Source organism: Pseudorca crassidens, chromosome 10, assembly GCF_039906515.1.
Source record: "Pseudorca crassidens isolate mPseCra1 chromosome 10, mPseCra1.hap1, whole genome shotgun sequence".
Lineage (NCBI taxonomy): Eukaryota > Metazoa > Chordata > Mammalia > Artiodactyla > Delphinidae > Pseudorca > Pseudorca crassidens.
In genome coordinates, this window is record NC_090305.1 from 77,837,959 (window position 1) to 77,852,874 (window position 14,916).

At 41.9% G+C, this 14,916-nt stretch overlaps 1 protein-coding gene across 39 annotated transcripts in view; it reads right to left on the bottom strand.

Annotated features, from left to right (window-relative positions):
- The window catches only part of FHIT (fragile histidine triad diadenosine triphosphatase), a 1,451,597-nt gene that overhangs the window by 168,529 nt on the left and 1,268,152 nt on the right, over positions 1 to 14,916 (bottom strand). For all 39 annotated transcript variants that reach the window (XM_067755027.1, XM_067755025.1, XM_067755001.1 and 36 more), the window contains one exon: positions 8,685 to 8,753. In XM_067755027.1, the coding sequence (XP_067611128.1) occupies positions 8,685 to 8,753 (69 nt within the window). The remainder of the gene's footprint in view (positions 1 to 8,684; positions 8,754 to 14,916) is intronic.

The following is a 14,916-nucleotide window of genomic DNA, read 5'->3' on the forward strand; positions in this document are numbered from 1 at the left end:
TATCCAGTAAGGTTTATGAAGAATAAAGTAATGTATGCACAGCACCCAGCATAGAGTCCAGCCCATTGTGGACTCTCATTAAATAACAGTAATGAGTTTATTCTATTTTTCATTAGTCCTCTCCCTAGGAACAAAGCTTAAGAACTAGAATTGTTTATTATTGTTAATCTGTTGTCTGTTACTGTCAGCCTAATGCTATTAGATTTTTTTCTCCCCATCTAAATATGGAAAACATGAAAGACATTGAGATTTCAATAGCAAATTCAACATGAAAGAACTTGTAATAAATGACTGTATTGACCCAATGCATAGAATTGAGAGCTATACAGGGATAGGAGCCTTTTCTAGATTTCTTTTTTATTAGAGAGAAAATCAGGCATCTCTCAACTTGCTCCTCTAAATCAGGAGGTCATAAAAATCTCTCCAAAGAACTGCTTGCCATGAAGCTAAAGCAATTTGAAAGACTTAGAATAAGATTCTAAGTCAGAATTTCTTCTTCCGGAAGAGATTTCCTCATTGTGTTTGAATGTCTGGATAGTGTGGGTTGCATACTTGGGGCAGCTCAGAAGTTTAATGTGCTCACAAATTATTGAGCTGCTATGTCTGTGAAGGCTTCTCACTCACAGGCATGCATGATAACAGTCACAAGCGATGACACTGAACCCGTATGATCTCCCCTTAATGTGTTCTTTGGATTTGGAAAATCTCCTGAGTCTTCAGAGAAGGTGGTCTCTGGCCAGTCAGACCCTCACCCACTCCCACCAACTCCTCAGAACGCTTCTGACACACCCTCAGGATGATGATGATGATAACGTTAATAATTACACAAATGATAAAAGCTAGTATTTGCTGAGCATTAACTGTCCACCTGGAATTGTTTTAGTAATAACACTTAATTATCACAGCGGCCTCATCACAGTCCGCATCTTACAGATGAGGGAACTGAGATACAGAAAAAGTTCGGCAACTTGTACAAAAACACAGAGCTGAGAACGAACACCAAGTCTGGAGTCAGAGCCCCAGACTCAACCCCTAGACGATACTGAGTCAAAAGGACATTTAATGTGTTTCTTTTCAAAAGTGGAACAAGAAAGTTCAGCCACCTGAGTAATGCGTGATTGGGCCACCCATAGAAAAGTTATAATCTTCAGAAACAGTGATTGACATGGTGGCTTATCTGTCCTCCAAAATTCATGGATTATTTTAGGAGCATCCCTGGTGAAATTAGTAGCAAAAAGATTTTTTTAAAAAGGTAAACTCTGTGTAGAGGGATCTATCTGGTCATCTTTGAGGTCATTTCATCTTTAAGACTTCAACAAAGTCTTGACCAGGGATGACGGAACCTGACCTAATTGTTTAATGACATAATTCCTATGTTATGATTTTCAGGACCTGGAAAAATAAATTATTGTCCTTTGGATTTGGAGGGCCAGGGTGAAGAAATTGAGAGGTTTTACATCAAATTACACTTTATGAAAACTAACGAAGCTAACTGGATTGAATAAATTCTAGAACCGCACCACCCAATCTGGTAGACACTAACCACATGTAGCTAGTCTGAGTTGAGATTTGCTGGAAAAGTAAAATACACATGGGATTTCAAGAACTTATACTAAAAGAGGATATAAATATCTCACTAATAATGGCTTATATTAGTTACATGTTGAAATGATAAGATTTGGGTTATACTAAGTTCAAAATTATACCATTAAAGTTAATTTCACCTGTTTCTTTTCACTCGTTTTAACGTGGCTACTAAAACATTTTTAATTATGTATGTAACTCACATTCTACGTCTATTGGGCAGTGCTGCTTTAGAACACAACGTGCAAAGCACGGACGGGGGACGTTGATCATAGATAGATGTAACCTGACGGTGACAAAAGAACACCCACATTGTGGGCGCCCAAGCTGGGACTCCAAGCGCCAGGCTCTGTTTCCAGGGCTCTATGTACGTACGTTCTGTGAAGCAGGCAACTCAGAGGCCTATTGTTCATCTCTGCTGGAATACGACACATGATAGTTTCAAAGAATGAGCCCTGCTCCAAGCTAAGGGGTAACAGGATATATTTATAAAGGTTATTTGAAATAAGTTTATCTTTCTTTGTCTAATGAATGGCAGATGATAATTGAAAAGCAAAAGCATTTTCAAATGCTTTGGGGCTTTAAAATTGTATTAATTTTTATCTTCACTTCCCCCCTAATTCTTGCTTATTTAGCTTTTCTTCTTTAAGAGAGAGATCAAGTCAAATGTTTGGGGGTTTTTCTCTTTGAGGCTATTAAAATTTATTGATATAAATGTGTCAATGCTTAATCCATATCTTTTTTATTCTTGCTGTATTTATCCATTTCTGCTCATAACATATTCCTCCTGTAAATTTTTTTCTATCCCTATTCCCCACACTCTCAATTCTCTAAGTGAAATTGATTTGGAAACATTTGTTATACAAAATCTTGATAGTTTGCTTTAGTGGGTCATAGGCTAAACAGTTATCAAAACATTCTGGACACTCTTCTTAAGTGACTCTTCATTGATAGCTATGCCAAGAACCGTGATTATAAACCTAACCAAGACTTTAAAAAATACACAAATGGCACAGTCTTCAAGTCTTGATATTAACTGAGGTTTGACACAATTAATAGTGTCTGAGAACAGAATTGTGAGAAACGGGCAGAAAGACAGAAAGATACCCCAGCAACAAGGATTTCTTGGTATTGTCCACCTTAACTAGCAAGCATCTTATAGATTTCTGCTGGAATATGTCTGTTTGGTGAGACAATTCACTGATGAAGACACACAACAATGCCTTATTTAGAAATAATGAGGGTGGACCACATAGAACAGTTTGATGGAGTGGTTTTACTTGGTACCATGGATAGACTGATATGCAGTTAATTTTTTCTTGCTTATTTCCCACTAATATGTAGTTGAGCATATTCAGATGAGAGAGAAGAGCAGCTGTGGGAAAACACCCAGGAGTCAGACAATGTTTATAATTACTTCACCCAAGGTGTCAGTTCTCTGGAAGCTGACTCCAGGAAAAACCATAGAGGTGGCATCCTTTGCCTTGAGGCCCATTCTGTAGATACCTGTCCTCTCATCAGCAGCTACTCTTCTGCCTTCTTTCATTCTTTATTTCCTCTTAAGTGTCCATTGACTTCATGATATTCTCTGGAGGCCCCCAGCCCACCATCACCACCATAATAGCTTTCCATGCTCCTCAACATTCCACATGCGTAGATGCCATCAAATATGACTAATCTGAATTACATCCTCCCTGAATTCTTATCTCTACTAGGAAAAATGGGTGGGAATAACTTTTAACCAGATAAATGCTACTCTGCTAATTTTGTTTCCCTTTTCCAAAGGACATAGAGATTTAACTGAGTAATAATCTGACATAAGTAAGGGAAAATCAGATGTCTACCAAGTTCTTTTATCATTAAAATAGGTATCAAAAGAGCACCTGGAGATCCACTCAGAGAGAATTTGAGGTCACAGATCATTAAATTATCACACTATATATTTATTTGCTGGTTATATCACATCCAGCTTCTTTGAGTTAAAAGTTCTCACGGGGCTTCCCTGGTGGCGCAGTGGTTGAGAGTCCGCCTGCTGATGCAGGGGACACGGGTTCGTGCCCCGGTCCGGGAGGATCCCACATGCCGCAGAGCGGCTGCGCCCGTGGGCCATGGCCGCTGAGCCTACGCGTCCGGAGCCTGTGCTCCGCAACGGGAGAGGCCACAACAGTGAGAGGCCCACGTACCACACACACACAGAAAAAAAAGTTCTCACGAGTTGAAGAAGAACCAAAGGCGTCCTTACAAGAGATAACAAAGTTTACAATCCGAAATTCTCAAACACTGTAAAACGCATCCCTCAGTCTGAGGACATCATTGAAATAAAGCTAATTAACTGTCTCACTGAAACATTCCTTCCCTTTTGGAGAGTCAACTGGGGACCCATGGACTTTGAGCCCATTGTCAAATGGTGTGTGAAAGAGATCCAAGTTCAACAATAAATATTATCAGCAATATAATCGTTTTCTCCAGCCCTCAGGGCCAAATGACCTGCATTTTAGAGAACTGATTTTGTCCACGCATTGTATTTAGCCAAGCAATTGTTTCCCATGATATGCTTGAAGCCACAGTTGCTCTGTCTATGAAATTCATGGTTGAGTTTTTCCAATTGCTGATTGCTAGTCCCACTGGCCTGAATAATAGTCACTTTCTTCGTCCGTAATGGGTTTTATATACAGTGCACAGTCACAACCATTCAATGTCACCCATAAACATTCAATGAATTGTCCAATACAGTTATGAGAGTTGCTTACTTGGGACACAGCTAGGGCAAGCCTTACTGTGTTAATGAGATAATATACCACGACATTAGGCAAGGGGTGTTTCCATCCCCCGCATTAGCTGTACATGCTCTCTTATCTAAGGACCCACTTATGTTATTATCATAATCTTCATCAACTTGTCAAGATAATGAAGGGTCCACTGAGTTCAGACAAGGCCTCATGTAATTCATGGAAATTTAAATAACATAGATATAGAAAGGGTTTAGGAGCACCATATAAATGAGATCTGCATGGAGAACCATAAAGAAAGGGCTTTACAAGAGATTCTGTCTTGGAAAAGATGGAGTTTGAACTTGGTTTTGAGGGAGAGAAGAGAGACTAATCCTCTGAAATGAGGAAGATAAATTATCTAACAAAATGCATAAAGACACATTCAGGACAGAGAGCTGGAGGAAGAGCAGATGAAGGTGAACTCAGGAGTGATAATCAAAGTTGGAAAGAAAGGAAGGGAAACTCTTGTGCCTGTTTTCAGCAAATCCCACATCTGTATTTGTTACAGACACGCAAGTTTGGGTTTCAGGGGAGGCAAGTTTCTTATCAGCTTTGACATATGCCTACCAGACTTGCTTAGCAGTCAGACAATGTTTATAATTACTTCACCAAGCCCTTCTGATGTGCCACAATTTGCAGCCATCTGTACACTGATTTCTGACCAACAGACTTCATTCCATCAATGCTCCATTAAAATAACCTCAGATGGCTGATATCACCATGTCAGAATCTCACCCAGTGTAGCTATGAGTTAATAAATTGACCTTCTGAAAAGCAAGATGTTCGCTCCTTTTAAATTATGTAAGGACTAGTAGGGAATTTCAAGTTCCTCTATTTCAACACCCTGTTCTTTCAGGTATCCATTCACTGAACAACTATTTATTTACCTGTTCTATACCAGATTAGGTCCCTGTTCTCATGGCTTTACAGTGTAGTTGGGGATGCAGGCACTGACTAATACACTAAGAAGTCATTTCAAGTGTGGTAAATGTTATGAAGGAAATAAACATGGAAATACGATAGCCTTCTCCTGGAGGGGGATAGGGGATTAGCTGTCTTAGATGAGGTGGGGGGGATCAGTAAAAAGGACTCTTTGAGGAGGTAATATTTGGACTGAGATTTGGAAGAAGATATGAAGGGGAAGAGAAGATGGAAGAAGGTACAGTCAAAGAAAACAACATGTGCAAAGTCCCTGCGGTGGGAACGAGAATTTGACAAAAGCAAGTGGTGAGAAGAAATGAGGCTGAGAGGAGCTGGGAAGCTGGGCGGACCCACTACTGTGGTCAAAGAACTCACCCAGGACCACAGCATTGTAAATGAGGAAGTAAGGAGGTGAAATGGATGTTACAGATGAGTGGCATACAGACTGGACGGAGGATACTGGGGACTAGTAATATTTGAGTGGTAGAGAGAAGAGGAGTAGCCCATGAAACGCCTTCAAAGGCCAGGCTGGTATCATAAACAAGTGAGGCAAGCCGGGTAAGAGACAGGGAGTGGTAGTGACCTCGAGAATGAGTGACACGCCTAATAGCATCCAGACTCATTAAAAAAATATGTTGCAGGCAAAATAAAGCACGCCATTAAAAAATTCTTCACAAGCAAAATAAAACACATATGAGGAGGCAAACAAAGCCCACGGAACATCAATAGGCAACGCCGAGCTGGGGGAAAAGCAGGAAAGAGGCTGGGAATGAGAAAACTCATTAGAGTGAGCTCATGTAAGTCAAGGAAGCGTTATATCTTATATTTCCATGAACTGAACAGGAAAGGATATATTTTATTAGGCAGTAACCCGAATGCTGTAACACTAACAACAACAACAACAAAAACCCTACACTATTTGTTACAGAACTTTCGTAACCTAAAAATGGAGGTAACCATCAAATGGTCAGATATGTAAAGACAGGAATCACAGAGCCATGTGGCCCATCCAAGAACTGGATGGACAAGTCCTCCTGAAGAATCGCGGTCATTCACTCTGTGCTTGCACGGGTCCAGGGATGGGAAGCCCCCTCCCTCACGAGGCACTCTAAGTATTCAGAAGTTTCTATAAATTTGACCTGTTGTTATGTGGAACTGATACCTGACTCCTCGATGCCTAACGGTTCCAGATCTGCTCTCTGGAGCCACATAGAACAGCTTTAATACCTTTTCTACCTGCCAGCCCTTCAGATACTTAGAAAGAGTGACCCGGTCATAGCCTTCCCTCTACAAGCCTTCCCTTCTTCCGACAACACATCTTCACCTTCAACGACTCCCCAAGGTAACAGCTTCCAGGCTCTGTCATCCTAATCACCTTTCTGTGAACCTTCTCCGATTTGTCACCATCCCTCTTAAAACAGTGCCCAGGGAGAATACAGCATTCCTAGCCAATTTATCATCTAGAGCTTCTCCAGGCATCATTTTCTATTTCTGCAGCAGTAGGAATACAATTCCATTCTACGGAGTTCAGTCTCCTGCTGTCCCTGCTCCCACTGCCCACCCTCCCAGGCAGTATGTCTGTTGTATTTCATGGAGAGATGCATAATCGGGGGTGAGTACTCCCATCAGTATAAAGAATGCTGCCCCTCATTACTCCATCATTTCTGGTTAAGGTCACTCAGTCTAATGTCCATTACATCTTGTACCAATAACGCCTGTGCAATGCCTCATGTTTCTCGTGCTGCTTCCTAGGCGTTATCTTATTATGCGCTCAAACTGGAGACGTATTTTTGCACAAAGAGTAAGATGAATCTCAGAGTGAGCAGTTTAAGACAGAGGGAAAACTGGAAATCTGACCCTTGAAAAGAGCGCTGGATGGGGGCATCCAACGACCTGGCTTCAAATCCAGGTTTTCCATTTACTCACCGTTGCTGGTTTCTTAAAAACAAAACTAGTAACGGTAATAAGAACAGAAACAGTTAATTATTAATAAATGCTGGTACATACTTTACCAGCACGTACCACACTGGTACATACTTTAATAAATAAAGTATGTACCCATCCCTGTGATAAGCTTTTCATGTACAGTATGTCATACATTACATGCAACCACCTTTTGAAGTGTATGTATTATATATTATCTACATTTTAAAGAAAAGGGGATTAAAACACAGGGTTTACATGACTTTTCCAACATCACACAATCCCAGTAGGCGGCACTGGGATTTGAACCTAATTCTGCCTGTCTCTGAAGTTCAACATCTTCAAGTCTCGTACCACAATCTCCCTTAGTGGGGACTTACGACTCAGCAATTAATGGGGAAAAAGAAAACTCTTTTAGCAATTACTTCTCCTGAGAAGCTTCTCCTAATGGGTAGGAGACAGGGACATGTGTTGCTTCACCTGTGAGGCTGGAGACACTGGGAGAGTGTACACGAGAGAGCAAAAGAGTGTGGAGGAGAGAAAGGCCACACACCAACCTCAGCCTTGGACATCATGTCTCAAACTGGGCTGAAATGTAGCCCTGCAGCTTCTGTCACAAGCACATTTGGAATATAAACAAGATTTCAAGAGGACAGTTCAGCCTAAGAAAACAGTGTTTTCACCTCTCCAACCAAGCACTCCAGAGCCCCACTGCTATCAGATCAGCTCTTACACATGGGGAACACAGGTGCCCTCTCCTTGCTGAAATAAATATTTAAACTAAAATTTTCTTCTGATATGTTACACCAGCATATCCATGAAAGGGTCTATGCTCCGCACAGCACAGACAGACATCTGAAGGTTTTCATGTAGATGAGGTCCTAGCAGCAGATCACCTGCTTCTTGCTGCTCATCTTTATAGTGGTTTCACACTTATATCTTTGAATGGAAGTAATAAGTTAACTGCTAAATGCTTATGACACAGGGGTTACACTCATCCTTCAAACCAACCTAGTTTCTGCTGACCATAACTCAAAGTTCCACTCTGAATAAATGCTGTTAGGAGAGGCAAGCCGAGTTCCAAAGTGGTTTTAAAATTAAATGTAGTATTCAACTAAAAAAAGAAAAAAACATATACCAATCTGCTTGATTTCCACTGGTGGCACTCTAGATTATCTCCTACAGAACCTCTGGGCTGTGTCTCCATGAAAATGTTTAGTGCCTTGGTAAATGACAGGACGGAAATCACAAAGACACTTGGTTTCTGCCACATTACATTTGAAAAAGAAAATCATTATAATTCATTTGTCTTCAGTTTCTGCAATGGCCATTCTTGGCTCCTTGGCCTCTACTGCCACTTCCCAAGTCTTATTGGGTAGAATCCCATTTAAGACCATATACGCAGGGTTCCTGGTTCATTAGGTTGATTTCCTCACACTTCCAGCCCCGATAATCAAACAATAAGATCAGAGAGAGCAGACCTACCTCATCGTAGATGCTGTCATTCCTGCGAAAGTCTCCAGCCTTCCTTGGGAGAACGTGGATGTGAACATGCTGAAAAAGTACAAGGAAGAAAGAATAAAATGTGATTATCTCCCCATATATTTCTAGACTTGATAATGACGCTTCCATGAAGTCCAGTTACTCCATATTGGCTCCTGCTGGATTATTTTTCAGAGGAAGATGATGGTCACCTTCAGTAACTATATCTGAAATCTGCAGAGAATAGAGGCTCAAAACAAGAGAGGGGGCTTCCCTGGTGGCACAGTGGTTGGGGGTCCGCCTGCCGATGCAGGGGACTCGGGTTCATGCCCCGGTCCGGGAAGATCCCACGTGCCGTGGAGCGGCTGGGCCCGTGAGCCAGGGCCGCTGAGCCTGCACGTCCGGGGCCTGTGCTCCGCAGCGGGAGAGGCCACAACAGTGAGAGGCCCGCGCACCAAAAAGAAAAAAAAAAAACAAGAGAGGACAGTGTGGTGGCATATATGAGAGTGTGAGTGCCAGTGTTTTAGGGGCTCTGTGGAATTACCCATAGTTGTCAATCTTGGTTGTATTTAGCCAGTGCTTTGAAATGACAGCATGTCTTAAAAGGTTACCATAGGAACTCTGAAACTGACAAGAAAGAAGGATTGGCTAACAGAGAAAGGCATAAGTAAAGAAGCAGAGGAGCGAAAGTAGAAAGGAGTATGGAGCAAGTTACAGAACAGGGGCTTCAAATAATAATCATATAATAGTAACATCGATAGTTCTCACTTATTAAGTGTTGAGTTACTATGATAAGAAAGCTTTTATCTCGTTTAATGGTCTGAATAATCCCCTGAGGCAAGTTCTACTATGATCTCCATTTTACAGATGAGGAAATCTATGCTCAGAGAGGTCAAAGCCCCAGAGGAAGTGGTAGAGTCAGCACAGGAAGCCAGCCCATCTGGCTCTTACCGCCACATTCTTTGTCAGCACATAACGCTGATTCTGTGAAGTTAATTTTTTAAACAGTCCGTTTCTCTAGTCTTCTAAAGCGCCCAGGTAATATACATAGCAATGCTATTATGCAGAGATCATGAGTCAAGGCACACAGCATATCTAATTCAATACCCTTCAAGGCGAAACTGCCATTTAAAAGTTTTATTTCCAAGGAGCCTCTATTGTACCTCAGCCGAAGTTAAACCTCGCTCCTGCCCTTGAGCTATGTTCACAAACCAGGGGGAGGAATGTGAAAAGGAAAAGCCTAAATGTGGACAGGCAGACAAAGAATCAAACCTAGTCTCCGATCACACCCACCCCTTCTTGATTACAGTGATCAGGCTGCAAGTCTCCAAGCCTCCAAAGGGCCTCGGGAGAATGTGAGATAAGTGTCCCCGTGGCTTTGCTGCGTGAGGAGGGGAAAATGATATGCTATTAAGGCAGAGGCAGGGAACAAGGCGTTCCAAGGTGAATAAAGCAGAGAGGAGCTTCACAGCAGCCCCTGAGCACATGGTCCCCAAAGAGTGACATGTTCTTCCCAGAATATTCTCCAGTTAATGATGAAGCCAGTCATGGATCCCTCAGCAACTGGGACGAGTGCATGCCTAAGTCACAGACTATGTGAGCAGCGGGAGACAAGGAGAAAAAACAAACAGGGAAAAATACATCACACACTACCCATGGAAACAAATTCTTAGAAGGAAGCAGTGCGGGATAAGCCCAGGCTGAAAGTGATTGATGCACGTGGGCTAGTTGACTTAATAGCAAGACGGCAAGACTGTCACAGTACATGGAAATAGCCCACCCTTAAAAGAAGGCGTACTCAATCTTTACTTCCCAAACCTGCAGCTACCCTTTCCCCCTCTTTCTTCCCTCTTTTCCTCCTTCTTTCTTCCCTTCCTCCCTCCCTCCTTTCCTTCCTTTCTTCCTTATACCTATCCATCCATCCATCCGTCCACCCACCCACCATCTCCCTTGGACCTTTCAATAATCAGGTATTCCAGACCAGTGTTCTCCAGCCAAACTGCCTAATGCAAATCCTGGGCCTACCACTTACTAGCTCTTTGCTCTTGCCTCACAAGGCCTATATCTCAGTTTCCTCATCCATAAGGGGGGTTGCAACTGTTTCGACCTCACAGAGCTGTTAAGAGGATCAAATCTGCTAACCATGTCCCTAGCATGCTGCTTAGTACATACTGAATACTTAATACATAAAACTGCAGCAGTATTACTCTTACTTTTTATTTATGTTTATTTATTTACTTTTTAATCAGCAGAGTGAGATCACATTCAGGGCTTGGTTCCCACACCAGCAGGGAAGATACTTAAGAAGCTCCTTGAATGGGACATCGTTAAAGTTACTCTGTTGCTAAAGCTTATTACTGTTGCTTTGACTAGTGGTCCTCAAATCTGCGCAGGCACCCGGGGCTTGGTGGGACACAGATCGCCAGGCCCCTAGAATTCACATTTCTTACAAACTCCCAGTGATATCAATGTTGCTGGTCCAGGGCCAGACTTAGACAACCGCAACCATGGTTCACAGGATCCATCTGGTTCCTGACCTCCTCTCCTGAAAATGTGCTAATGTAAGCACCAAGGTCACTCACTGTTTTGCCTGCCCTGTTGCATTATGGGAGACCTATTACTGAATGCTTCCTCGACTTGCCGCTCTCTGGTCACCCTCTGTGCCTTGTCCTTACGAATATGTCTGTTCTTGTCCACTAATGACATACAGGTGGCTGTGAACTTACATTAGGGAAACCTCCTGGGTCCAGGCCCATCCCACACCTCTTTTTCTTTACCTTGCTCTCCTGGGTTAGTGTTCAGGGCTATTTCTATAGGCTCTGTTACCACCCAGTCCTGCAATTGCCACCCTTGATCATTGGTAACCACTTTAAATTCACTGTGACACTGATGACAGCAAACAGCTCACTGTATAGGTGATTTTCCCCAAGGGCATAGCTCTCAACACAGCCTGAGAGCTTGACTTAAATTCTTAAGCGACAGACTGATCACAAGATCCTGACAAAGCACTCAACTTCTCAGAAAAGGGAAATCACCATAAAGCCTGCTCAAAACCTCGCTGCTGTGAAGGAATACCATTGTCATGGCCTTCCAATAGAATGGCATTCTGATAAAACCCCCATGAACAGCACATACGGAGATAATTCGACATAATTCGTTCTTCATATTGAACTTTGGTGATCACAATTGACTTTTTAAAGTGCTATCAAAACCTCTGATTAAATTTTACAGTATAGCTGCTTGAGTGGAAAGAGTATTTTTTTCTTTTCCTTCGGGCCTCTCACTGCTGTGGCCTCTCCCGTTGCGGAGCACAGGCTCCGGACGCGCAGGCTCAGCGGCCATGGCTCATGGGCCCAGCCGCTCCGCGGCACGTGGGATCTTCCCAGACCGGGGCACGAACCCATGTCCCCTGCATCGGCAGGCGGACTCTCAACCACTGCGCCACCAGGGAAGCCCGGGAAGAGTATTTTTAAAAATCCATGATGCACTGCATACCAAAAAAGTTTTCATGGTCAACTAAAATTCCACAATGCTCACTACCATAGTGTCAGAGAAGACCCACTCAAAAGACACATGGTTAATTGTGTTTAATTAGCAATCCAGAAACTTATTTAATTATGGAGAGCTCCACTCTTTATTCATATAACATCTGTTTACATTTTTCTAACATTTATAATTATTCATGCAAAAATATTTAGAACCAAGTTCTAGTCTAGAAACCAGGGATATAGTAACGAATAAGACAAAGTCCCTGCCTCCATAGAGCTACAATGCAAAGGGTGATACAGAAAATAAGCAAGAAAATAAATACACAATTTAGTTTCAGGTGGATATAAGTGTCCTGCAAAAAAAACCTAGTGGGCAGAGCTAAACATTCAGAACTGGGACACTTCAACATTTGAATTTTGGGAAGAGAAGAAGTAGGACTCAGATGAAGGATACAGCAAAGAAGGAGGCAAATCAAGAGAGGGTAAGCTCTCAAACTGATGGAAGAAGGAATTTCAAGGAGTGTATCATCAATAGTCAGCACTGTTGAAAGCTTGCGTTAGCTTCCATGAAACTGGGAGAATAAAACTTAACTAAAAAGCACATGACAAGATGCTCAACATCATCAGTCATTAGTAGAATGAAAATGAAGACCACATTGAGATGTCACTTAGCAGTCAATAGAATGGCAATATTAAAAAAAGAAAATAACAATGTGGATGAGACTGTGGAAAATTAGAGCATTCACAGGCTGTTGGTGAAAATGTAAAATGATGCCACTGTTTTGGAAAATAGTTCTGCACTTCCTCAAAAAGTTAAACATAGAGTTACCATATGATTCAGGATTCTACTCCTAAGTACGTACCCAAAAGATCTGAAAACAGGTCCACACAAAAACTTGTATATGAATATTTATAGCAGTATTATACATAACAGCCAAACAGGGAAAACAACCCGTATGCCCATCAAGTAGCGAATGTATAAAAAACATGTGGTATAGCCAGACAATGGAATATGATTTGGCCATAAAAAGGAATGAAGTACTGTTAAGTGAAAGAATTATGCTAAGTGAGTTATGCTAAGTGAAAGAAGCCAGACACAAAAGGCCAGATATATCATTCTGTTTATATGAAATGCCCAGTATGGGCCAATTCATAGAGACAGAAAGTAAATTAGCAGTGGCCAAGGGGAATGGGGAGTGACTGCTAATGGACATGACGTTTCTTTTGGGGGTGATGAATTTATTCTAAAATTACATAGTCGTGATGGTTGCCCAACTTTGTGAATATACTAGAAAAACATGAAACTGTATACTTTAAAGAGAGTGAATTTTATGGTATGTGAATTATGTTTCCATAAAACTGATATTAAAAAAGAAAACCGAAGCGGATTTTTTCTTTTTCCTGAAGAGAATTTAAGAGAGAGTAGAAGGTGAAGAAAAGGAGATAAATAAGCACAGATAACTCTTCCAAGGAAAAGGAGTTTCACAAAGAAATCCATGGCAGTAGTTGCAGAGGAGGGAGAAAATCACTTGTGAGGAAATACGGGCTTAAGTTTCCCGAGTCTACTAGTTTCTACAATTATTATTATTACCCTTAGTAGTAGTCATTGTTGTTAATACTTAATGAAAGATCACTACATACCAGTCCCTGGGTTGATTTACATCATTATTTCAATTAACCCTTACAATGCTGCCTAGAAGTTGTTAATAAATACATCACCATTTCCAAGAGACAAAATAGACCAAAGAGGTTAAACGACGTGGCCATGCTCCTGAAGGCGTGACCAGGAGGTGAAATCTGAACCTGAGTCTGCCATCAGACACTGGAGCATCTGCTCTTCACCACCAAGTGACACCATCTCTCAGGAGGCCACCCTGCCTCTCCAGATTCCAAATATAAGGTCACCTCTTCGCCATGGCCTCTTGATGCCTCTGCCAGCTCCATGATTTCTCAGTAATGTCTTTGATCACATCTGCAAGTTCTTTCGGACTTGCATCCCTCAGGGGATGGAACCTGCCTTTGCCCAGAGATCTCAATTCACTTAAAGCAAGGATGTTATCTCCTAAGTCCCATTTCCACCTTACGTCTTCCTAGTTCAAAGTCATGCCAGATATAAATATAGATTAACCAAGTTGTTCAATGTCAAGTCTTTTTTCCCCCCTAATTTATTAATTGTATGTAGTTTGCACCAAGCAGTAGATCCACCCTTTCCTGGCTCATCTGCTTGAGTAAATTTTAGCTTTTAAAGCCCTTTCCGTTATCTCTTTCTCCAAATGTAGGGTCTCTCTCAGTGTTAATACCTTAACAACACTTTTATAGGTCCCGCCTCTTTTGCACGATCTGTGTGTCTCCTTCCATCCTTTTGAACACATCTACCTTACCCCATACTCACCTGAGGATGGTCAGTATAGTCCCACTGATGTGTTTTGTCGTTATCAGAACATATTCTAATTTGTCTATAAGGGATAAAATCATGGCGGGGAAAGGGCAGGGAAGACTAGAGATAGAGAGCTACCCTGCTCCGTAACTAGGGTCCAGCAACCTCCATCAGTTGCCCCAGTATGAATCCCTCTCCCTCAGATTAATGAGTAATCACAGAAGGCAAGTCTGATTCTGAAGGAAAACAAAAACACTGCTTTGGGAGGCAGACAGTAGACCCTCCAGTACGTCCATCTCCTAAGCCCAGGGCTGGTGAATATGTTAGGTTGTATGGCAACGAAAAATTACAGTTGCAGAAGGATTAGCCT